At 35.7% G+C, this 26,298-nt stretch overlaps 1 protein-coding gene across 7 annotated transcripts in view; it reads right to left on the reverse strand.

Moving 5' to 3' along the window:
• Nucleotides 1-26,298, reverse strand: part of LAMA2 (laminin subunit alpha 2) — a 361,801-nt gene that overhangs the window by 175,309 nt on the left and 160,194 nt on the right. For all 7 annotated transcript variants that reach the window (XM_061378283.1, XM_061378279.1, XM_061378277.1 and 4 more), the window contains exons 11-12: nt 24,995-25,135; nt 23,462-23,635 (exon numbers count right to left, since the gene is read on the reverse strand). In XM_061378283.1, coding sequence (XP_061234267.1) covers nt 23,462-23,635; nt 24,995-25,135 — 315 coding nt within the window. The remainder of the gene's footprint in view (nt 1-23,461; nt 23,636-24,994; nt 25,136-26,298) is intronic.

Consider the following 26,298-nt stretch of genomic DNA (forward strand, 5'->3'; position numbering starts at 1 on the left):
TCCCTCCGCACAGCTCCTGACTTTTAGTTACTTTATGACATTTGCTTTTGTCCCCATTAATTTAATTTATGTGTGTTTGTCACTAAATAAACCCAGTTCATCCTGTTTTTCTCTAAGTCTTATTCTCCTTCGGGCTATCTCGAGTTGACAACAGAGTCTCAGACAGGTCAATATCCTTTAATGAAGACCAAAGACCCTTTATAAAGTTGGAACTGCAACAGTGTCTTTTGTAGAGAGAAAAGGTTAGATGTAGAACATTAACACATTTGACATACCAACAGCCTGAACCTGGGAGAAAGGAAGAAGAATGTCTCTATGTGCACGTGTGTGCATGCAAATTTATGTGGTTTTATGCATACACTGAGCATAGCTATGTTTGAGATACCCTCCATGAAGAACATACGCAGACCCTGAAATCAGATGCTTCAGAATCTCTCAGAAAATATTTCACTTGATGACAGTAAAAATTCTCATGTTATTTTTTTTAAATAAGAAAACACTTCCTACTCTAATGTCAGGATAAATATATTTAAAGTGCAACAGCTAAAATACTCAAATAATGAAGTATTATTTAAAAAAAGCATAAAAAATCAGTTTAATCTAGCTATCTATTTCTCCCAACATAAGTTCAGTTTCTAGCAACTGACTGATTCATGTTTCCTCATTTGCACCTTTGGAGAATGGAGAATGACAATATCTATATGCATTGGAAACCAGAAGAAGAATTGCGTCATTCTGAGTTTTGCTGTTATAAGCAGCTGTTTGAAGAGCAACTGTAATTTTGCAACCTCAGTAAGTAAAGTTTCACTACAGAATCTAGGAATTTATGTTACTCATTACTGTTCACTCTGTTTCAACAGCTTTTCAAAAAGTCACCCTGAATTTCAACAGAAAGTTTGGGAATCCTCAGCTTTCTTATTTCAGCCAGGATACCATCTTTTAACTTCCCTTCAATATCTTTTGAATTCATTGTGCAACAAATAGCTATAAACCTCACAAGGAATCAACAACCTTGTATGTAGTTCATATAGAAATACAGGCTCTTCTGGGTGTAATTAGTGTGATTTACATACCTACATAAATTTCCTTTAATTGGATGTGTTCCTTCCTTCCCTGTTTCAGTTGACAATGTATATTTTCTGCTCAGTTCCAATGTAAGCCAGGCTGCTAGGTCCTTATAGAACAAGTTTTGACTAACAATGTAAATTTTCTGCTTCAATCTCGAACTCTTTAATATTTAGCAGGGTTTCATGCAAATGGTGTAGTCTGAAACAACAATTAACTTTATAGCTGGAAGATAAAATGTGGATAAAAGAGCTATTACCTCACAATAGTATTAGGAGAAAAGATGATTAAAAATGTTGAGATTAACTTAGTGATGTTTAAAATATGTGTTAGATGAGGACTGTGACCTACACAAAGTTATACAAGTTTGTAGACACGGTAAGAACACACCAGGAACTCTTTTACAAATGCTAATCTGTATTTAAATAATACTTGACAGAGCAAGTTGCAAGTGATTGTTTAGACTCAGCAGTGTGTTCCGGACCCTTTGTATTTTACCTGGTCATAGAACAAATTCCCCTCTCCACCGTGGACAGTGACATTTCTTAGATCTATAGTTTGAAATTTACGATGGACTGAGATTAGAGCCACTGTCTTTCAGTCCTCCACCGCCATGATATCCATTACAGTTGTATGAATTCTGTTTCTCCATCTGTCTTTTCCCACCCTCCCCTAATTATACAGGCCCAAGTTATTATTTCATAATCTCTTGTATTAACTGTTATGGTTTAAGAATTTAAGTAAACCACTTTTCATCTAATGCTGTGTATTTTCTAATCCATCCAGCATTTCACTCTCTTACCCCAGACTGTAACAAAGCTATTCTCTAGCTCAGGATATATGAACAAATTGCTATATACCGGGCTGGTGTGCAAGGCAGCCTTGACATGTGCTTGTCTGCTGATACTATTCCATATACATGCTGTATTGGTCACTGTAGGAGGCCACTTTCTAGGCTCGACAGACCTTTCTTCTGACTAACTATGGCTGCTTTTACTTTCCCACAAATGTTTTAGAACTGATCTCCTGCTGACAGAAACTGCTGTGGCTCCATGAACCTAATTGATTTCTGAAAATTTCTGCAAACAGGGGATCTGTCTTTCCCTGTAGCACTAAGTGCCAGCTAGGGTGTTTATATCTCACTTCCAAAGAGCTAAAGATATTCTTAATGATTTGTGGGGAGTGAATGAATGTCCAAGGCTAGTTAGCAAGAACTACTATTACTTAGCACTTTAAAAAGTTAAACATCTTCTACTGGGTAAAAGAAAGAATGGAATGTGAAACAACAGGGAGTAAATTGCTACATACCAAACCTGCACAAATCCACACATTTAAGCCATCAGGTTTTGGTTTTAAAATGGCAGTGTGCTGTGTCTGGGAAACTAACAGAAAAGCATACAGTCATGCAGTGTGACGTGTTACGGACAAGCTGTATAGTGACACACACCTGCCTATTTCATTGTATTTCTTGCTGGTAACAATCTGTGTCTGGTAACAATCTTTGTAGATAAAATTCTGTGCATCTACTTGTATATTATTAATAAAGTTATTAATAGGAATATATATATATTTATGCATATTGGGGAAGATCGTAAGATTGACAGTCTTGGCCAGTGTATATATAATTCCAGTGCATTCTCAACATGATTCTAACAGATTTTAGCTTAGATGAAGAATTTTTTTTTTTTTTTCAACATGTTTTTCCACAGTGAAGTGTAACATCAGGTGTACAGCCATCTGCATAAATAATGGCACTCAGGAAGTAGAATCAGGGCCTGTCATTTACTGTACGTAGGAGTTCTATTTTGAAATATTCAGATGTGAGCAGGGTTGGTCTAATTCTGTCTTCAATGAACTGGTAAATTTTTAATGACAAAATGCTATTTTTTTTCTAAATCCTGAATTTAGTTTGTAATAAAAATTTCAGATCCACTAACTCATTTCAGCCATCAGTAAGTAACCTTCATAAAACTTTTAGTTACTTGGACTACAACCTAAATTATCATTAGCCTCAGTTAAGCACACTTTTCAGATCTTTCTGTAGAGAATTTGAAATATGTTTCCAACACAAGGTCAAACCAAACTATTTCCTTTTTATACTTCCCTTTCCATATGCTTCCAGATAAATGGCATTAACTGTAATATCAATTACTTTAGGATTACTGTGCTGAACACCACCAAAATACTAGGTTACTGGATGACTAATAGTGATATCCCACAACACCTTTCACACCCAAATCATTCCTGCCAGGTATCTTCTGGGAAGTCGTGGAACCAAAAGAAACATGTAAATGTTAACACTCAAGATGCAAAATCTATTGCATTTCTGGAACTAAGAATTTAACAAAATATGGTCGTAAGAAAGCATTTTACTGGTATGCATGGAAAGCATGCAATACATCTGCTGCATCTTTTGAGAAGGTCAAGTATTCAAGGACTAATTCAATCCACATGCACTCAAACACATATCATAGGGATTTCTGCCTGACTGCTGACTTAATGATTTATTCCTCAATATTTTGTGTAATACAGCATGTTTCAGCACATTGGATATAAGTCGTGAGACACTGGTATCAGGGGGACTGCAGGAGTGATCTCTCCAGGAAGTGGTCAGGGTCTGCCCTGTGCCAGACACACCATGGTTCAGGTGGCTGTGCAGGGGACCCGCCACAGGTCCATAAGCCAAGCTGGTGGTGCCCCTGCAGAGACATATTTAAGAAAGGGGGGAAAAGTATGGGTGGAAAAAGGAGGACGGAACAAAAAATAGTGAGAAACATCACAGAGAACATCTAGGTCAGAAAAGGTAGGGGAGGAGATGCTCCATATCACAGCAGATTTTCCTGACAGGAACTGCAGCCCATGGAGAGCCCACACAGGAGCAGGTACTTCCTGAAGGCCATGCCAGAGCAGGGGAAAATGTGAGGGAAGGAGTGGCACGGGAACTGTTTTGTACTGACCATACTCTGCAACTTCCCCTGCAGCACTCAGGGGTAAGAGGAATCAGGAGTGAAGCTGAGCCTAGGAAAGGATGAAGGACAAAAATAAAAAAAATCCTGCCTGTTTCTTACTATCTGAATATATTTTAATCAGCACTAAATTAATTTTCCCTAAGTTGAGTCTGTGTTGCCCATGACAGTAATTGTAAACAACCTCCCCATCTTGCTGAGAAGGGGGAATGAGAGACTAGCTGGGTAGGAGTCTGGCCCTTAGCCAAGGTTAACCTACTATACCATCTAGTTTTCATTGTGGAACAGTTGATTTGAGGTTACCAAGTAAAATTTGCAAACATCAAGATACGTTTTCTAGAAGAAAATATCTCAATTATATTTGCAGTTACAGCCTGTGCAAAACACTCAAGTCTTTTTATAGGAAGTGCCTCAGAAATACCTGAAGGCAAAGAATACAATCCTTTTGAAATCCAAGAAATCTAAGGACCCACTGAAGTCAATGCAGGGAGCTGAATTTCAATGATCTGAATTGAAACTATGGTGTGTAAGGTTGTGCACAGATGTGCCACAGAAAATGTAATTAGAAAAGGCAAATTTACTATGTCAAAATATTCATAAGAATTTAAGACTCAAACAAACAGGCAAGTATTCTGGGGGACTGTTCTCTTGATGCAGTGAACAGTAAATGGTTAAGTTCTATTTGACATTATTTGTTCAACAGTTTTCAGCATAAGATTTTGCACTTACTGTAAAATTTAACACAGCATCTTCAGACTGGGTTCTGCAAAGACCTGCAGCTAAATGAGGTATTCAAAACAGTTTACCCATATTAACACACTGCTTTACATTTAACCTGATGAGACCTACTGGCATTTAGCGTTTCTAGTATGACTCTTAATCTCTGTAATAGGTCATGGTAGCGTACTTCACCAGAGAGTAACAGGACTGTGTGAGATTAGAAAACAACAGCAGAATGCAGTAATTTACAATAAAATTTTAATAATTGTAACAATTCTAATAATTTTAAAGTTACTACTAGTACTTAATCATAAAATGGTTGAGGTTGGAAGGAACCTCTGGAGATCACGTAGTCCAACCCCTAAATCGAAAAGCTTTAGATGAACTTTTTTTTTTTTAATTGAGATATGTATTTAATTTGGCTTAGCCTTATCTGGAAAGAAGGAGTCAGACTGCTAATACATAAGGGATAGAAAATATTTCATTATACCACTCTAACCAGTCTGCTCTTGAACAGCTTAGCATCTCCTGCAATAGCAAAGAAAGTCTAACTTTGTTTTGTGGGAATGCAAAAAAAAGAGAAAAAGGAGCCAATATCATTAAAGGAGGCTTTAAAAATATTTCTTATTGTCTCCATTACTCTGCAAAAGAAGGAAGGAGAAGGAGCACATAAAGAATGTATCACTGTTACAATGAAATTATTTGGAGTAAGAGTTAAGTCAATCTGAGCAGGCTTATTACATTTTAATAATGAAGTAATTTCACTTTTAAAATGCTGTTTCGTTTGTTCTGGAACTAGTCAGAAAATCTGAGTATGTTTGCCTAACAATTTAATCTGAAAAATATTTCAGAGGCTAAACTGATAAAATAGAACCCGTCTTCCACAGCTGTGCTGTTAATTATTTTCATTTTAATAAACTCTGCGTCTGCTTCAGGTCAAATGGAATCTTTGACCTGTAATGAAATCCTTCAGCTTTTTATTTTAACTGGAAAAAAAACCCCATCACAAAACAAAACAAAAAAAACCTTCTGTTTTTCATTTTATAGAAGTTTTTGTCAAAAGTTTATCCAAACAAATTTCCATTAACTTCTGCCCCAAGTTTTTTATTTCATGGCCCAATGAAAGACTCACTCAGACACATTTGATTACCATGTTATTAGAATCCTTAGTCTTCTTTCATGATTATATCTTCTTACCTTTAAAATTAATGCTGACTAATTCCAGTGCAAATAAATTACTTGCAGTGCAAATTATTACTATCCTTTTTCAGATTAAAAATCCTGCTGCTGCAAGGAAGAAGAGACGGTGAGAAGGTCAAAGTATGGAACAAATATGTGAGCTAGATACTTTAAGTGGGTATACGACTGACTGTAAGTTTGGCCACTCACCATAACCACAGGTGTCTCCACAGCACAATATTATTTGCTGTGTTCTAAAAAACCAGGTGTTTCTGCTTTTTAAGGGCAGGCCCCCAGGACATTGTAAAGTTCCTGCTAAAGTTCAAAGCAGGGTATGAAAGCACTGACTGTCCAGCAGGACATGAACTGTTGTTATGTTCACATTCTCTTGGGTGGCACAAATATTTATGCAGCTTTCAGCACATTTAATTTAAATTCTTTCCCACAGAAGTTAAGTAGCTATATTTTCCTGGAAATCTATCTAAGCACAGGATGACCTTATTTTCACTCGGTTCTTCTCATGTGTCTCTATGAAATTAAAACTACTTCTCAACTCACTTTCTCTTCTATCTCCCTACTTAAATATACTGTCTGCCTATATTGCTTTTGTCTACTCTGCTATATAAATGACTTTGGTCAGAATTTTTTTATTGATGCCTGACATCAAGTTGGTGCAAAATGGCATAAAAATTAATTATTGCATGAAGAGATGCTTCAGTTAAGGACTAGAAACAGTCTAGACTGTGGAAATTGGGAATTCAGTTATTAATACATAACATAGATCATATACAGCAAGCTCAGAACATTTACACCACTCTGCTGACAGCAATATAGAAAAGACAATTATTTAATAAATACTGCTTTAGACCACTAAGGATCTACAAACTGAGTGTTGATGTGCTGCTGCTGACTGGTCATGTGCTGTTGACTGATTTCCAGTTGCTTCATCTTATGCAGAAAACTAAAGCCCATAAGTATTTATTAACTTTTTCATATAAGCACTAATTTTATTTGCCACTGGGTCAATATGCAGCCATGAATGGATAGAGAAATGATCTTTGCAATTATGAGATGACTCTAGGAAAGTATACATATTTTGTGTTTTGCTTTAACAGTTACAGTTTAGAAAACTGATATTTTCTTATCTGCCACATATAAACATTTCAGTAATGTGCATATAAATATTTCGGTAGTGTAAGCCATTATTTATAAATTATATTGACTGTAGTTTCCCTACAGCCTGTTGCACACAGGATGCTGTATCTTAGTTTCATGTGTAAACTGAGAAAAACAACATGATTATTTTTGTGAAACGTTTTAAGTAATTGGGACATCTGGGTCTTATTACACAGGATATCCAGCTTGTTTGTACAGGATTCTATCACAAATCTAATAACAGTGGCACAATGAGACTTCTTATATTTAAGCTTACTTTATAAGGCAAAGTGTCCAGTGCAGACTGTAAAAGAAATTTTCAACAAATATTACAAACTAAGGTACTTCTCATGAATGGGACAGAGGTTTGGTCCCTTTTATTTACTTTTTTTAAGCATTTTAAAATATTTTTTCAAAATAGGATACTTTCAAGTTTAAGTGGGAACTGCAAGAACCCTAACCCCAGTTAATATTAGATGCCTCATTTAGTTTTAGAGATGATATTCCTAGTCTCTCTCCTGTCAGAACTGCATATCCCTAAATTCATGTAGAGTCAGTGCTATGAATTGCCCTTTGGGGGAATTTGTCTCCTCTAGTTACATAGGGAGCCATCAAGACTGGCTTGTGAACTTAACACACCAGAACAGAACAGATTATTTGGCAAGGTTTCTGCATTTCCCATTTAGGAAGTTCATTTAGTAAACTATACGGTTAGCCAGCAAATCACAACTGTTTAAACTGCTTAAAACTGTTTTCTCTAGTGATTTTCATCTTGCTAAACAATTAATGTGATTTGAAGTTTTTCTACACTCAACTAGATGTACGTAGTTATGCTTAACTCCAAAGAAGTTCAGAATATTAGCACAGATGGAAGAGAAAATAGTAACTAAAGGAGTCTCTAGGAGCCTCTCCTAAATTCTTCCAGGATAAGTCTGGGAGTCAGTATGGTTGAGGAGCCATTCTCAAATTAGAGTATAGATTGGGCAATTCTATTTTGGAGGATGAGAGATTTAGGTATTGTAAAGTGATATAATTATTTTATAAGTTACACTACACTTTTACAAATAGTTGCTATTAATTCAATAAAATAGTGTTTCAACAGTATGGCCGTATCAGTGGCCTCAAAACTAGAGGACAGGTCCTGGAAATTCTTAATTTATTAATATAGATTTGACATTAAAGTACCAATGTGAACAACACTTCTGACAACGTAGCTCAAAAACTACTTTGTAAACTATTGGTTTCAGTTTTGAAAATACGACCTGTGTATTTAAAACTCACTCCATCCAAGTGCCATCTAATGGTTAAACACAGAAGTCTGTGCATTGACTTTGGGCCCAAGTGCCATTTTATTACCCCAGTTTCAGCCTACTGGAATGAGAAGTTAATGACAAAAATTAATTTATTAGGCTGCCATTTCAATACAGTTACAACTCCAGACTCTGCTCAATACAGTATCATTTTACAGTAAAATAAGTACATGATATTTTAAGAGCATTTAAAAATGTCTGAAGTAATAGTTGCAAGCCCAAGTAATACACCGCGCAAGGCAGCTTTTTTCAGACTAACATAGACATAAATTAGTACCATATTGTACACATGTTGTATGGAGATAATATCTTGCCAAGGAGTAAAATATCCTAAAATAGAAAGCCACATTTCCTCAGGATATTGATCTAACTTCGCTGGATTCTAAAAAAAGATAGAAAAGTAGATAATGTAACTTCAGACATAAGTTATTAAGCAAACTGACTCTTGGAGCAGTACCTTATCCTCAGTCTCTACAGCATGAGAATCTCTCAGGTGTGATTGTTTTCACAGCTTCCATCTCCAAATGCAACTCAGTGTTGGGAAGGAGGAGAAACTTTGAAGCAGAAACATAGAATCACAGAATAGTTAAGGTTGGAAAGGACCTAAGATCATTTAGTTCCAACCCCCCTGCCATGGGCAGGGACACCTCATACTGAAAGAATTCCACTTTTTCATTTTCTCCTCTCTAAAAAAAACCCAGAACTCAGTGGGACCATGTTATACTTTTTAAGATACAATTTTTAGAGACAACTTTAGAGACAATTATAATTGTCTGTAAAGCTTGTGACAATTTGAATTTCCTGCGGAGAGTTGGTATAAAACTTTAAAAAGGAATAAATAAAAAAATTAAATAGGTAATAGAGAGAACTTATTAGAAGACGTCAGGGAGCTTACAATGACAAAGAAGACCTATAGGCAGCTGTTAAGAACCTTGGGAAGTTATAGAATCATAGAATGGTTAGGGTTGGAAAGGACCTTAAGGTCATCTAGTTCCAACCACCCTACGATGGGCAGGGACACCTAGATCAGTTTGCTCAAGGCCCCTGCAACCTGGCTTTGAACACTGGCAAAATGGAGTATTCACAACTGCCTTGGGCAGCCTGTTCATGTACATTACCTCCCACAGTAAAGTTTGAGGAGTTCAGTGAAAATAATATATAGTCATAATTGGAGCTATCTTTCAGGGTGCTTTTGATGGAATGCGGAACACTGTCCCAAGCAGATGTTATTATTAGGGCATCTGAAGTTACTAGCTATTCATGCTTTTGTTCACACCGGATAATAAAACACACAAATTACAAAATGCTTTTGTAATTGCCATTGTGATATTGTTGGGATTTCTATCTTAGTTTACTTGCATACCCATCCCCCTCAAAAAAAAAAAAATTATAGGAATTTATGGCCTTTTGGGCAGTATTCAAACTGTTTTCTTTGTACTTTCAGTATTTTACATTAAACACATACATGTACTTCTAATGAAATGGTTAAGAACTTTTTGCTGCGATGTTTAAGTTTTTCTTATGGTCCTAAATTGCCCAAAGCATATGTACTGTGTACATAAATCTATGATACTGTTTACACACTTCTAGCAACACAGCTAATGAATAAAATTTAGTTTTAGTGTCCCTCCTATTACGCATTCATTTGGTATTCATTATTTTAACACTGACCATAATGATATCCATTAGGTTTTACAATGGATGTCATTTATCCTTCCATAAGGATGCCATAATAATTCAGCATAAATGGTAATATATTCATTATGATGGATCTTTTCATTAGTAATGTGGATTTGCATCTATGTTATCCAATATAACATCAGCTGTATTCAAGCATCAATTAACATCCGCTTATTTTAAAGCAGTAGTCACTACCTGCCTAGAGCAAAATAAACCCTGCTTTGCAATAGAAGCTTAAATTCACCATATTCTTCAGGAAAAGTAAACACATTTCAGCAAATAACCAGTGTTTTCCATAGTTTATTAAATGCTGCAACAGTGTCAATACACACTGTTAGTATCCATGAAAACTGGGCTTCCCACACAAGAAAACAGCACACTTTAACAGGCAGAAACTCTGAAACACCATTTTCAAAGACCTGGTTGACTATAAACACTTTACACTTATTTCTGCTGTGGTTTTCCTCTACACCTCTGAGCATCACAAAAATCTCAGGTACCTAAACAGAGAATCCAATAGATGGCCTTTCAGCTCTCTGAAGATTTTAGTATTTGAATATGAAACTGTGCTGTAATATAAATTTGTGCATAAAAAATGTCAGAAGGACTTTAGTAGTGCAGATCAAAATCTGTTTAGACGTAAGAAAAAATTCATAATATCCCTAAGTAAATAACTTACTATCTTCAGTTTGAGAAACCCTGATTACATTCAAACTGGCCAAAATTCCTGTATTTGAAATACACAGTCTTTTGCTTATGCAAAACATAGTTACAAGTTCTGCAATCTTTTATGCAGAAATTGACATAAAAAATTCACATTCTAATTGGTAATTAATAATAAAACATGCATAATACATAAAGGAAGCCTACATATCAAAACACTAGAAACACTGCGAAACTTTGGAAGAAAGCAGAAAAATACTTTTTTATAGATTTATGATACATTTTTACATTAGCTGCATACATGGAAAAAAAATGACATTTGCTTGTTGTAAAAGAACCACCATTTTCTAAACATAACATGCAACATTTAGCTATCCAAAATACTGAAAGACAAATTGAAAGCACTATCATGTAAAAATCTTGAGAGGGAAGCAAAAGCACTTTGTTTTTTTGGAATATACAGTTGTAATCAGAACAAAGTTAACACTCTGTACAATGCATCTACAGAAGATAGCTGAGAATTATCTTCTCAAAAGCAAGCATAGAAAACACGTCGTGATACTGGAAAGAAATTAGACAGAGAAACTGCCTAGAGTAATTCTTTCAATGGCTATGAGTCAAGTATATAGACAGGAGACTGAAAGTACACTACAGTCAGTAAGAGTATTTATAAACAAATGTAACTGAAGGGGAAAGATGCTGCTTTCATTATTTTAAATAAAGCATTTGAACTTCATAGATTTTTTTTTCCCCAAAAACTTGCATTATAAATTTGTAAGTATTTCTCTTATTTAATGTTACTTTTGTCTGTAATTTTCAGAAAAAATATTAGGTTTGCAACTCTGTAAATTGTATTCACAGTTGTGTTTTGTCAAACATTTTAATATAGGTCTCAGAGTCTGCAGCAAATGCACTTCTACTTAATCTGAAACTGAGACTCAGCGCAAGGACAGTCAGTAGATACGCTAAGATTTGGTGAGCTCTTCTGACTCTCCCAAATCTTTCAGCTACTATTTACCTCCTTGAGTATTGAAGGCAGAGGGATGCCTTGTTTCCTGGAGCTCTGGTAAGACCTGGTAATGAGTCTGGTGACTTACTGATAAGGACATCTACTTTATCATATTCATGGTGGGAATAAAAGATTTTCAAGTGCTGTATTTGTTCTCAAATGTTAAAACTGTTCTACTATTGCTAGGACCTTTTCAGTAATGAAGGAAGGAAACAGGAGTGACAGGTCTGCAAAGACACACATAGAACACAGAATTTCCAGTAATGTCAGACAGGGTCAGACATTGTCCAAAATCTGATGCAAAGTATCTCACTACAGTTATTCTATAAGGAAATTTTGAAAAATGTTGGTAGAAAAAGCCAAACCTATATTTTAATGGGAATTGTCAGGTAGGTTTAATATAAAAGCTTGAGATTTGTTTAAGAAATATTGTCTTTATTTTTCTATATGAAGGTTCTAAGGCTTTTTAATCTTATGTAGCTAGTTTTTTCTCTTGCATCCTGTGTCATACATTCATATTTTTGTTCAACAGATGAGACAATAAAGCTATTTATATTCAAACATATATTTAGCATATATTTGATATAAAACAAAAGACACAGGACAGTGACAAAAGCAGGTTTTTGTGCATCTAACCCTAACACATCACTTATGAAAGAGAGGAATAAATTAACAGGACTGCACATCACATAAGATGAATCTCAGCAACAAAACTGTAGGAAGTTCTTTCTCAGAAGGACTTTTCATCAGAGCAGATTAAACAGAATTAGCTCACAACATTTAAGTAATAAGACACAGCTGACTAAACAATGTATCTATTTATTTGGTTAGCTTTGAAGGCATTTGGTTTTACAAATCTTGGTAGGTTAAAAAACACAGTTTCAGTCCACCAGTTTTATTAGTTTAAACTGCCTAGGTTTATTAAGCTAGGAAATCTTGTTTCCACAGCTAATGACAACAGAATACAGATCTATTTTCTTTGAGTTTAATTTACTTTTTTTTACTTTACTGTTTGCTTGGATTTTGACTTTTTTTTGTGTCTTTATCTTATTCTGCTGGGTTTGCCTTTTTTTATTTTTTATTTGGCAAACATTTAAAATTATTAGATGTATGTATAGCTCTGCATTGTTGCATTTAATTTAAAATATGTAAGAAGAAAAAGTTCCTCTATAATATGACATACTTTGATCACTTGAGCTTCAGAAAAACTTCAAGGGAAATGAAATACTGTGCTGTGGTTTTCTGGAGCATGGACGATAGAATATTGATAGAAAATGATGGATTACTCTTCATTGTATTTATATCCATGAATATTGCTGGAAGCATGCTACCCAGTTCACAGCAAAGCAAGCATAGAATCATATAAGCTTTGTCTTACTGACTGCACAGTAAAGTGTGGACTGCAGTGAGACATGGCTCACCAGGGCATGTTGCAGGATACTTTCTGCTATGAAGCATAAGAGAAGCATGGGTATAGAGAGGCTGGGTTGACTGACTCATTGCATGGCTTAAAGCCTTTCATTTAAGGAGTACTCACTCCAAGCCACACTTTCAGAGCAGAATGCAGCTACCTTATGGATAACTGAGATCTGGTTTAGGAATATATAAAGCCATTTATCTTATGTAATTTTATGTTAAAAAATTAAGTAACAACCAAGATCTTCTTTCATGGCAGTAAATTGATGGTATGTATCTCTGGCATTTTTAATTAATAAAATACACTTGAAATCCTTGTGGGGGACACAGCAACCAAAAAAGCCCAGAAGAAAACTGACACAGAAAGTTGGTAAAACCACTCCCTTCACTATGAAAAAAATTTCCTGCCTCCAGGAAGAATTAAACTAATCAAGGAACTGGTCTAGAAGTGTCTAAGCGTTTCATGATATTTCAAAAGCTTGTAATCAAATAATAAAAAATACTGGTAATTAGAGTTCCTCAATGTTGCTTATTTTTCTGAGGAAATTACCTCTGGAAAGTAAGTTGATAGGGCTAAGAGGGCCAAACAAACAAAATAAACTCTTACATTTAAAAAAAGGATTCACCTGTATCATAACATAGAGTGCCTTTGGGACTGAAAAGGCCTGTAGAATGCCAACCAGAAATTCATTCAGCCATCTCAGGAGAGAAGGGTGGTACTGCACATATTGTGAGAAATGTTAGGCACTTCTAGCTAAATATGGAATGTTCAGGCAGAAGTATTTAAAAAAAAAACAGCAAACAACACCACAAAACATCACGAAAATTAAGTGCAAATATATTCATTTGGGTAAAACAATCATCTGTGTCTACTCATGCATGCTATCTGCTCTCATTGTTGTCAATCTGAAGTTGATAGGTAATGGCCCTATGATTCAGGGAAACTGCTGAAGTGTGCACTCAGGCTTCAGTTTGAGAGATGGGTTCATTTATCATCACAATAAGCTATTACCATTGATGGGTCACAACTCATTGAAGAGACAGTCAGTCTAATTGGCTCAATTCACTTAGCTCAGGATGTGCCTCAAGGAGACAAGCAGCGCTTTGCAGGTAATATTCAATCACCCAACAAACCACTTGTTTAATAATTCATCACAATTCAGACTGGGGTTGTAGCACATTAATAGCCCTTCAATATGCCAAGTGTCTGGTCTTAACTCCTTTGTCTCAGGTCTGGGAAGGCAAAGGCAAATACATTCTGTAGGTAGGGTAACCCTTCTAGAAATCTACTGAATATTTAAAATTTCCACTGAAGTTTGCTTTCTAAAGAAATTAGTTGTAGTTAACTAGAGGATCTCTCTAGAAAATAGTTTTTTCCTCATCATTCTTTCCTGCTAATGATCATCTTCCAGTCTGTAAACTTAATAGGAATGTAAAGTAACGGACCTCATTTTGCCTTCTAGAGATTTAATGAAGCAGTATGGGTCCATTCAGAAATCTTTAGCAAACAGGTAATGATAGGGTAGATGAAACAGAAGGAATAGTGAATATGAAACACAGGACCTATGGGATTTAAAGTATACTTCATACTCTGTTCAGATGTTAATCCAAAGCGTGACCCAGAATATTAAAATATTTAGAATAATGACTTTATGAAAAGACAAGTTAGAACTAAACCAGTAATTCAATCTCTCTATTGTGCTACTTTCTTGTCATTTCTAGTTACCATTTATTTGTTCAATTATTTGTCAGTATATTGCAGCCATACTGAAAACTTCCTTTGCAACTGCTGCATTGTCAAAGGCTTCAAGTTTCTATTTCTACCATCACTTTCAATGGTGGTGTGGTGGGTTGACCTTGGCCAGCAGCCAAACACCCACCTTTCACATACTCTTTTCTCCCATGGGATGGGGAAGAAACAGAAGTGAAAAGAGTTATGGATCAGGGGGAAGGGTTGGAGAGAAAGCCTTGGCACTGTGCAAGCTCTGCTCAGCAAGGGACAAAATACTGGTGTACCAACACAGGTTTAGAAACAAATACAGCACACAGCACCATACACACCAATATGATAGTTAAATGCAGCCCAGCTACACCCAGTGTAGATGTTAAAATATTTTGCTCATATCAGACTATCTGATGGACTGCCTTTATTTGTCTTTTTCTTATTAAACTAAAATACACAAAAGTGATAATTTTTGTATTTACTTTCTGGATGACTGACTGGAAATTTAGTAAGTATGGAATATCACCCCCTCAAAATTAGAGTTTGCAAGGCAGTCGCACCATAGTTGCCATACCATTCACCAATGACTTATGAAAAAGTCAAGAATATACAGAATTTACAAAATTACTCAATTTTTATTATGCTTAGCTGTGGAACTGATTACTTCCCTCCATTAGTGAACACCAAAATAAAATAACATTTAAAAAAACATAACGTAACATAACAGAACATAAAAGCAGCTTTTTGTACACACTTTGAGAGCGTCAGGTTTTTTTTTCACTAATAACTTAACTGAATTTTTACCATTTTCAGCCATTAACAGACTGCTCTCCTTTCCTCTATATTATAGTTAGCAATGGTGTTTTGTGTGTTAAAAATGAATGACTCCTGCCAATATTTTGTTGTACAAATATTCAACCTTTTTGTTAATGATAACTGATGTAATATGCCATTAATAAAGTCAGTTGGATCAGGCGTCTCAGATCTATGAAATGATGAAAAATTAACATGACACCCATACAATGTCGCAAAAATATGTGTCACACAAATTCACACGCGTATACCTCTTCAATGCATCTGTACGCCGGTGACTAGCACTTGGATCGGGCATCTGTGCTACACCGGTTTGGTATTAAAAATTTTTGATGACACAAGGTAAAGTTAGTCCATAAAGTTTAGGCACCAAAACTTAGACTCTGAAGACAGATGAAAAGTAATGCTATTTCCTATATGTAAAATGGAAATAATAGAATTTATCCATCTTGTTTAGACAAGCTGAGATTGTCAAGTGCTACTAAGCATGCTAGACTTCAAATACAACATAGCACAGATTGAAAGTACTACAAATAGTTTGCAGAAAAGGCTGGTTCCCATGTCCCATTCTGAAATTCTCATTATTTTGCCCTTGTGCATACTGCCTTTTTGATACAGAAAGCCAAGGTTGAACACCACAAAATTACAAAACTAAAGCCCAATGGCATCACGCAGTTTTACTAATGAGTTATAAACTAAATAATTTCAATTTCATTCTACTTCAAGTTGTTATAATTAATTTAAATTTAGAGTAAAATGCAGGGGGGAGGCAGGTAAATCAAACAGAAACAGCAAGTCAATTACTCATAAAGGGAAATCTAGAAACCAAACATTACCTCCTTGGGACTCTCACATTTCACAAATGACCTTTCAGTAGCTCTTACTTATACCTTTTTGGTGATGGGCATATATTCCTTCATCACACTCCTCTGTAACCCAGTATCAACTAGATGTCTGGACTATAAATTCTGTCTGAATAATAAAAGGGCATAAATTGAGCAAAAGTCCATTAAACCCTTTACTTCCAGGTAACCTGTGATCAAGAAGGAACTCCAAATACAATTTTCAAAGCAAATGCTTATTTGCTGAAGATGTACTTACCATGCAAAAGCATACAAAAGGAACAAAACCCCTACATATCCTCCCTTTCATAAGCTACAGTTTTCCTCTGCAGTCTTAATTAACTACTGTTTAATTTAACTATCTCTATCTTAGGAATCACCATCACAATGCTTCTTCGCATTTTGATCAGCTCTTAGTACAAATCACCACTCTTTCCAAGTCAAAGATTCTTTTCCTTTTTCTTCTGCTTTGTGGATCCTTCAGTATTTTAGTATTTGGGATTAGGGATAAGAAGAGTAAAACTCTTCAATCTGGCAAGTATATTATATTCCCCAATTTGTTTTCTTCTTCATTATTTCCTAACACCTGTCAGTATTCTCTCTCCAGTATTCGTACCTCTTCTTTTGCAAAACTACTCTATTTCTTTCTTGTTTTTCCTCCAGTTTTCAACTGCCACTACTGATTAAACCTCTTGCCTTCAAGGCAGACTTGGGTAGGCAGGTAACGCAAAGGACACTTGAGATTTATGAAATAATTTCACCAACAATAAATTTTCTCTTTTCTCTACGGTAGTATAAGATGATTTTAGCACAAAGATTTTAAATGTATCATGGGAAACATGAAATACTGCAGTCAGTGGACTCACCTAGCCAGATTCTAAGCCCTGCTTCAACTCATTTCCAAGGCACAGAGGCCCTAACAGTCTACTGGGCATCCTTAGTTTTCCTTGCAATCACAGTAATGGCTGAACTTGAACTCCCAACAGGCTATCCAAACTTTATTAAAAGCTTTAATGAGGAGTGAAGTGTGCAAAATTTACTTATGTCTTGGTGGTTCTTGACAGTCACAGTTAGCTGAACTCCCAATAGGACAGTCCTGATAAGTTTTCAATTTGTGCTGGGGATCAAGAAAAATTTGGCTAATCACAGCAGTGAAAAAATGCAGAGACATCACCTGCCCTCCCCTCAGTCTCATTTCATGGCGCCACACTGTGAGAATATTTCAGCAAAGATCTGAGTTCTTTACTCTGAGGGTGGTGAGGTACTGGAACAGGCTGCTCAAAGCAGTGGTAAATGCTCCATCTCTGGCAGTGTTTAAGGCCAGGTTGGACAGAGCCTTGGGCAACAAGGTCTAGTGTGAGGTGTCCCTGTCCATGACAGGTGCATTGGAACTGGTCTTAAGGCCCTTTCCTACCCTGACCATTGCATGATTCTATGAAAGATAAGGAATCTAAACCCAATCATGTAATACAAATTAAGTAAACTTAAAGGAAAGATCAGACAGCTGTAGTTCAGATCTTTAAAATGTTTTGTTCATCACTTGTATTCCTGCTGTCTGCCTCATCCTAAATTTGCCTATTATCTCATTTTTTAGGGACAATAGTGAAGTAAGTGCTAATAAAATAAACAGCACATTTGGTTGAAAAACTCTTCACACTTTAGACAGAGTCTGATTACGATAGTGACTTAATTACAGTCAAGGTAATTTAGGCTGTAATTTAAAATAAAAATATATTATTTACATTATTTTAAGGTTTACTTGTTAAAAAATAAAAGCATATCAATAAACTAAACCAGCTTTTTATCAGAAGAATGCATTCAAACATTAAAGACAAAAGACATTGAAGTAGCTGCCCTTACAAAAGATATATTTCTTTAGGTTCAAATTAATCATTTTAATTTTCTGCCATGTGTTGGCTGTTGACATTAATTAAAAAATGCGATAGCTGTAGCAACTCTGAGTAACTTCAGGAGCATTACTCTGAATGGAGTTTTCTTGCATACTATGTGCTGCAGATGCCTATTACTGTTTCTTTTACAAATATGGATAACTTACATATAACTTCACTATTTCATCCTACTCAAACTTACAGAACATTAAGAATCAATAAATGTCCATACAAAATTGTTTTTTATATGCTATGCCTTATACTTGAGGATCATATTCCCTACTCCATCCCCAATTCACTTTTGCAAGCTTGGAGATGTTATTCATTACACATTCAGATCTGGGGCTGGAACTCATTTCTGTGCTGAGGGTACAAAAAAGACAAATTCATCATCAAGTACTGGACTTAACATCACTGCCTCAACATCTACTTTAAGCACTGCCATTATGTTACTTAATGGTGGCCTGCTTAGACTTGGACAGTCGTTTGCACTAGGTAACCAAATCTTCTACATGAGGGCTTAAACTTTTCATATGATCAAGTGAAAGAAAGACTTATCTTCTAAAGGTGCAGAAAGGGAGATCACATAATCCTACTTAAGTTTCACTACTTAGCTTCCCTGACAATAAAAGCAATACAGACACATGCTCAAAAAAATCAGTCTGCTGGCTAAACTTTAGACACAGCTGAATGTTGGAATTACATAGGCTGGGTCACTAACTGCTTTTTATGAGGCCACTGAATTTCAAAACAATCTGGTGATATAAAAATGTAGCTTCCAAACACAATTTAATTTTCATCTCATCCATTTATACCAAAAGGTGTTAAGTTGGATTTTCTCCCTTTTGAGGCAGCCAGTAAAAGCAAGAAAGAGAACTGTGGATCTATCTAACTCTATCATATCCTATGAATAAGAAAGTCTTGAGTTCTGAAAACATGACAGTACTAGATGAAGCTTTTTGGATTTAGATGCATTAATAATTTAGGACAATTGATCATGGCATTTCTGTTCCAGCTGATTACTGTATTATTTATGCTTCTTTATGTTTTGGGTTTCAACTCCCTCCCTCCCCCTGGGAGCTGTAGACTGCAATTTGCTTTGCATTATGCTGCCTTTTGCATCAGAATTGCCTAAGAAATGAAAACAAATGGAAGCAAATAAACATAAAAGCCACAAGGACTAGCTTATGATTATTTTATAATTCAATATTTAATCCTATGAGGTATTCTGGGCAGTCTGCAATAGATAATATGTCACAAAACAAACCTCTCACTCTATTCCAATCTTTAGCTTTCCACAGTAGAGTACTTTTAAAGGCCTGATAGATTTTTAAAGTTTGTACATATTGACTACAGGCTTATTACAGTGTCTTCATTTCTGGAGTCAAAGAAATACTGACTTCTGTAAGGCAGCAAATAGTTTACACAACTAATTATAAAAGAACAGGCAAAATAAATGAAGTGACAGTGTTAAGTCAGACAAGTTTCCTTCCTGTTCTACATGCACAGACTCTGCAAAAAACTTTCAGCTGTTGTCTTAGTTTTTACTAGAGGTCAGAGAAAGAACAATGTATCCACCATATGGCCACTTAAGTCTACCGAGTTGACAAACATAATGTGCTATCCTGGCATCTTCTGCTTTAATTTTCAACATACCCTGCATGAAGGACCAAATCACATTAACTTTTCTTACACTGAATGGGATCATGCTGTATAAATAGTTCAAATGACTCCTGTAAAATATCTGGTGCAAGAAACTTCTCAGTCTGAGTAAAATATGCCAGTACGCAGAGTGTTTTGAAGCTGAAGGGTTTTAGGGCTTCTATCATGTTGTTTGCAGTCTGAGTAATGGCAGTACTAACACCTGCTCAAAACCCAGTCAGAGGGGTATTATCTATTTTCTGTATGACTGCTGAGTGTTGAGACTTAATAATGTTCAGAGACCTGGATTCTACAATGGCCTCCACCTAAATACTGAACCAACTTGTGAATGCTGACCAAGGGCAGTGACCTAACCATCTGAAAGATGCATGGTGTACCTCAGCCTTCATGGTTAAAGCTGGTCCTCAGCAGGGAACAAAAATATTGCAGTAGCAGAGACTTTCTGTGACCAAAGGTGGATGTTTCCACATGGAATCTCAAGGGCCTCAGTTGCCCCTCATGTATGTGTGTGATGGGGGAGAAAGGCTTTATTTAGATGTGCTCCATCTAATGTTTTCTTTTAGCTAATACCTTCTACTCGGAATGCAAATTATCAAATTGCTTTTTGCTGAGGTGTCAAAGGAAAGAAAAGAGGCAGAGTATATACATAATTCCAGCTTCTGCAACATTGTGGACACCTAACCCTCACACTGACTTTGAGTAAGTTTCACATCATCCTGCTGAGTTTGGTATCTAATTTTTAATGAATTTTATACTTTCATTTCAGTGGTCTAATCAAACATTACCAGAATGTAACTCATAACACTTTCAGACAAGTTTATAAAATATTTTAGCACGGACTCAAATTTAAAATAAGCTTACAAATCCATTGTCAAAACAATTTAAGAAACTGTTAATGAAAACCAAATGGGGTTTTCAAACACCTGAAATGTAATCAGAGTTGACAGAATAAGACAATTTTTCAGTAACTCAGTAATAAGACAAACCACAAGACCTCATAATTGCTGCAAACATTAGTTCAGGAGGCTATGATAACGTAGGCAGCAAAGAAGATAAACTGTTTTATGATACCTACTAAAATCTTAATACTAGTCATTTTAAATCTGTTCTTCCAAATTATCTGCTATTTTATTTCTATAAATTAATTTCCTCCAGATTACTTCCAAGCATATTCTGCATCAGAAACAGTGTTCAATTTTCCACTTCAAATGCATATTATATAGACAAACAGGTGAAATATCTGGATTTAAAAAAAAAATTAAATTCTGAGTTTGTACAACGAAGTTTAAGTTTTGGTAGCAGCATATACATTTATAAGACTAAAAGGAAGTGGTGATGTTAAAGTAATTTGCCCATGTTCTTGTCCCACTATGACAAACAATAATCTTGTATCATCTATAACCTCTTGTTAGGTATAATGTGTCTGTAAGGACACAGTCAGAGATGAGTATCACATAGGCTAGTGCCACCCAGATTTAGGCAAAAAAGAAAAAGCTGAGGGCTGCACACTCAGAAGCATCCTACTTATGCTTTTCTCAGCCAAAAGAACATTTGGAGATGGACGTAAAACAAGTAGATGGCACACATATTGCAGTCAACATCGTGGAAGTATATGCACAACATGCCAACTTTATATTAAAAGAATTATTTTAATTAAGCCTTTTGAACTATATTTGAAAACTAGGAAATGCAGGATGGTTACTACTTTTTCTTATTCAATTTAAGAGCAATAATTTTAATGGTAAAAAGGAAGAGTAGTTTTCTGTGACACAAGATTTATAAATTGCAATAGAAGTGTATATCTTGATATAAAATTCCTGAATAGTTGTCTACAATTCCTGAGACACAAACTGTTAAAGAAGCTTGCCTGCTCTGAGATACCAATTATTCTACTGTAACACAGCTAGCAATCACTCTCAAGAAAGGATGGTTTTATGTAGTTTCAGCTATTTGGTTTTATCAATTTTCAGCCATTTAGAGAAATGTTTTATTGAGTTTACAAATAAGGACTCTCAATATTCTATTTCTATTTCGCTTTACATAGCACAAATCATATGGCCTAAGCATGTCATTATGACTACAGTCTATGTAACGCAACATGACAGTTAAGATGTACTGTGGTAATTTGTGAGTGCTTTCAGTATTATTGTAGTATCAAAAATTTATATGGTTCACTTATTAAGGCAAATTGCTTCATTCATACAGAGATATCTGACAGTAACCACAAAGGGCCTCCAAATTATACTGAAAAAATATCTTCCATGTTCAAATCATTTTTGCACATTCTTACCATTATTTTGCTCACTGAACAGAAGCAGAAAGAAATTCTGCCTGGAAAAGTATCAGTTTGTATCTCATGGTAAGTTCACCAGACATGGAAGATTACAGAAGAAACTCTCCCTTGCCCACTAAATGAACCTGATAATTTATGGCCATGAACAGGATGCCCAGTTCTTTGGAATGATGCTATTTAGTTTCAACATGCTCACTTACCTTCTGTCATGTTGATTTTCAGCCAACAGGAAGAAAAAAAATAGGAGGATGACTGTTTTGAAGAGACTACAGAGGAAAATGTGCTCAAGTGCATTAGTGTTAGCATTTCTGATGAGTTTTATCATATATGGGGTTATGCTAAATGAAAGGCTGTTTAGCTTTCTTCATATTTAGAACTCATTCAGTCCTTGATTCTACTGTATGGAAAAAAATAAGACTTTCATGAAGGTATCCTGCATGATAGCAGAAAGTCTAACGGTGAGAAGCCTGACAATCAGACGACTAAAGCATCCAAGACTTTAGAAAGCAAATATTTGGAATTAACCTGCAGGGCATGAATATGTGTGTACATGCATGGACACATGCAGACTTGGATAAATATATGCATTAGAACTGGCACAGGGCTCACAACAGCAATTTTCGGAGTTCTAGGGCAGGGAGCTTCCAACAGACAAGTTTCTTGCCAAACACAAGTTTTGTAACACACCCCCACAACATCTGACACACATATCTCTGAAAAGCAGACGAGGGAACTGTTTTTCAAAACTGAGGACAAGGTGGGTAGAGAAGAGGACAAGCTGAATGACACACCAGCTAATTCATTCAATAAATAATGCTGCAAACTATACAGACTTCTCCAATACTTGACAGGAGAAGCCCGAAGAACACTCAAGGTCAAAGACTCTTAGTTAATTTTCTCTGCTTAACATTTTGCCTCACAAGGATGCTCCATAAGCATGATTCCTTTCTGCTTGCAATTTTGCTGGTCAAATAGCTATTCAATTTAATCTTCCCTCAGTTTCACCCCACTTCAAAGCCTTACTTCTTTTCTCAAGAAATCAAATTAGCATTTAGGCAAGTACCATCTGCACTTACTTTGTTGCCCAAATAAGAACTGGGTGCACTCCAATAATAAGTCTGTGGCAGTACTTTTCGAGCAGCCACATTGCTGATGCTATACTGTTGATGCCCATCAAATCTCTTTTGCTTGGGGGTAACTCGGATGAGACCTGGCAAGTCAGTCAGATACCAGCCATTCATGTCTTCTGTCTAAAATGACATAAAAATAAGACAAAACAAAACACATCACAGTGAGAACCAGGACACCAGGACATCTCTCATTTCAATATTAGAGCCTCTCATTCTTCCATTTAAAAAAAACCCCAAACTGATTATATGATTAATAGTGGTTTAGGAACAAAGGAAATAACAAAGAAAGAAAAATTTCTCCTGTTGTACATGTCTGGGAGTTATAACTTCTAAGGAGTTTGAAGTAACTGCAAGTATTTGCTTTTTCTGCTTCATATGGTCCAGAACAAGGAGAAATTCTATTGTACAAACATATGCATAAGAATATCTCCAAATACTATACAAGTTTTCAATAAATGATATCAATCACACAGGGTACAGAAGATGAGCTGACAAATGGATATACAGTTTCTGATTGAGGTAGACAGCATGATTTATAATAATTTTTAGTTCTAAGCTTTATAACTTAAAAATTCAAATACACATATTTTAGAAAGCCACAGCAAAGCTGGAAAGGACTACAACTTGAATTTCTGAAATCCCATCATAAATGAATCACCAGAGAAGAGCACACTGTTCATACAAAGCTTCTGGCGCCTGGATACAAGCAGAACAATTAAGTAGTTCAGCCGTGGGATGAAAGATTTTCCAGATTCTGGCATGTAAATGAGCACACTAGGCATATATGATTTTACTCACAGACTTCCAGCAAACCAATGCAGCCAAAACCAGGAGCTAATAGACCTGGAATGCATTTCCCAAACTCACTGTACAGACATGAATACACAGTATACATCAATTACAGCAGATTTGGTGTCTGAGTTTTGTGAACTAATTTAAAGTATATTTGCAGGTTAGAGATATTTTTTTTTTCTACAAAACAAACAAACACAGTAGATCTATCTCTCTTTGACATCCTTCCCTGGGAATGCAGTACGCAAAAGAAATTCACTCACAATGCCTCCTGCAAGGCAACAATTTTTCTTACATAAGGTGTGTTTTGTGCATTTAATGTTTAAAAATCCTTAATTTTTTCAGGTCTAGAAGTTTAATAATTACCTGTAAAAGAAGTTTCCCTATAGACATGTTGCATTTAACTCAGGACTGATTATGTAAGCGCAATCCAGGACTGTGTTTACGCAGATGGCTTCATTTTTACAGCTTTTGCATTTTTCATTAATTTAACTGCACTTTTTCAGAATTTTCTCACAATTAAGAGAAACAAAGGTTATAAACATTTTCATCTGGATAAATTAAAAATACATGGGGCATAAAAGTGCATGCATGATTTTATAAGATGAACTCCCTGACAATGGACAGTAACAACACACAAAAACACAAACTCAGTGACATGTACTGCTAGAGTGTGATTTTTCTTACACTTCCATAGGTAAGGTGAGAGGGTGTGCAGATGTTTGTTTTCCCAGAGCAGAAACACTCCTCGCAGCCTTTGGGATTATTTTGCTGCAGGTTGAAGAAACCTGGTTTGCAACGATCACAGTTTTCTCCTTCAACATGTTCCTGGAAGTGCAGATTACAATATCACTTCAGTTGTCATAGATTAGAACTTGAGATCACCAGCTTTATACTTTGCAGGAGAGTACAAATTCAGGATTATAGACATTTATAGGAAATACTATTCTTATTTGTGAATATTAGCAGCAAATCCTCTACACAATAAAAGCTACCGTGGCTGCGTATAAATAACAGGACACAGCATTCGGACATTATAAGATTCTTAATTTTTCCTCTACATAAATGGACATACTTAATTTCAGGGAAAATCTAATTTATTTCCTTTACACTTAAAAGTCTCAGAGAGGTATGAAGTATGGGACACAATGTTACAGCTTCAAAAACTACAGTTTGTAGGTGTGGCTGATAAAATCTGGCATGCCAAATTGATGTCAACTACAGGTGCATAGCAGTAGTTGAACTAATCATTTAGTATTGAAGTTTTCCAGTGGCCTACCATTAATAGTTGAATTCAGACTAAATCCAAGTGTTAAAAAGGATGCATTTTGTCTTTCCACGGCTACACGTGTTTACCAGCCAAGTCTGCAAACTCTTCCCCTGGAGAAATTCTAAACTTAGCATTTGATAACTACACTTTTCAGAGAAAGCTTAGGCTGTGCATTAGGTCCTACTACCTTACATAATAAATTAGTTTGTGTTATATGCAAAGATAAAGGTAGCTTTTCTACAAAAGCATGTTGCAAAAGGGTCATGCGATGGTACTGGCTTAGTAACTCAGTATTTTTCCCTCAAGATAGGCCAGAAAATTCTTTCCCTTTCCAAAGTGTTACATACAGTCTCTTTAATCCTGGAGACAGTGCTTTATGGTATGCACACAGGACCAAATTGTTGGCTGCACGTCAGCTGAGAACGAACATATTATAAAAATCCTGCCCACGCTGTGTAGTCTATGATTGCTTGAAATATGCAGCTCTGAAGTAAGTTCACCAGAAGCTATTTGATAGCCTCCTGGTTAAGGTCTAACAAAGATCGAAAAAGCAGAGTAAAACATCTGAAAGCATGGGGAGAAAGGATAGCACACACAGATCAAGAGAAAATAGAGACAGTGAGGGGGAAGGGGTAAGGACAGGTAAAGAATAAAATGAAAATGTAAATAGGTTTTCACCACTGATTATACAGTAACAAGATGTGTATCAAAATATCTTTTC

Source organism: Neopsephotus bourkii, unplaced genomic scaffold, assembly GCF_033783945.1.
Source record: "Neopsephotus bourkii isolate Nb327-2 ecotype Australia unplaced genomic scaffold, CSIRO-AGI_Nbou_v1 NB_1765, whole genome shotgun sequence".
NCBI classification, from domain to species: Eukaryota; Metazoa; Chordata; class Aves; order Psittaciformes; family Psittacidae; genus Neopsephotus; species Neopsephotus bourkii.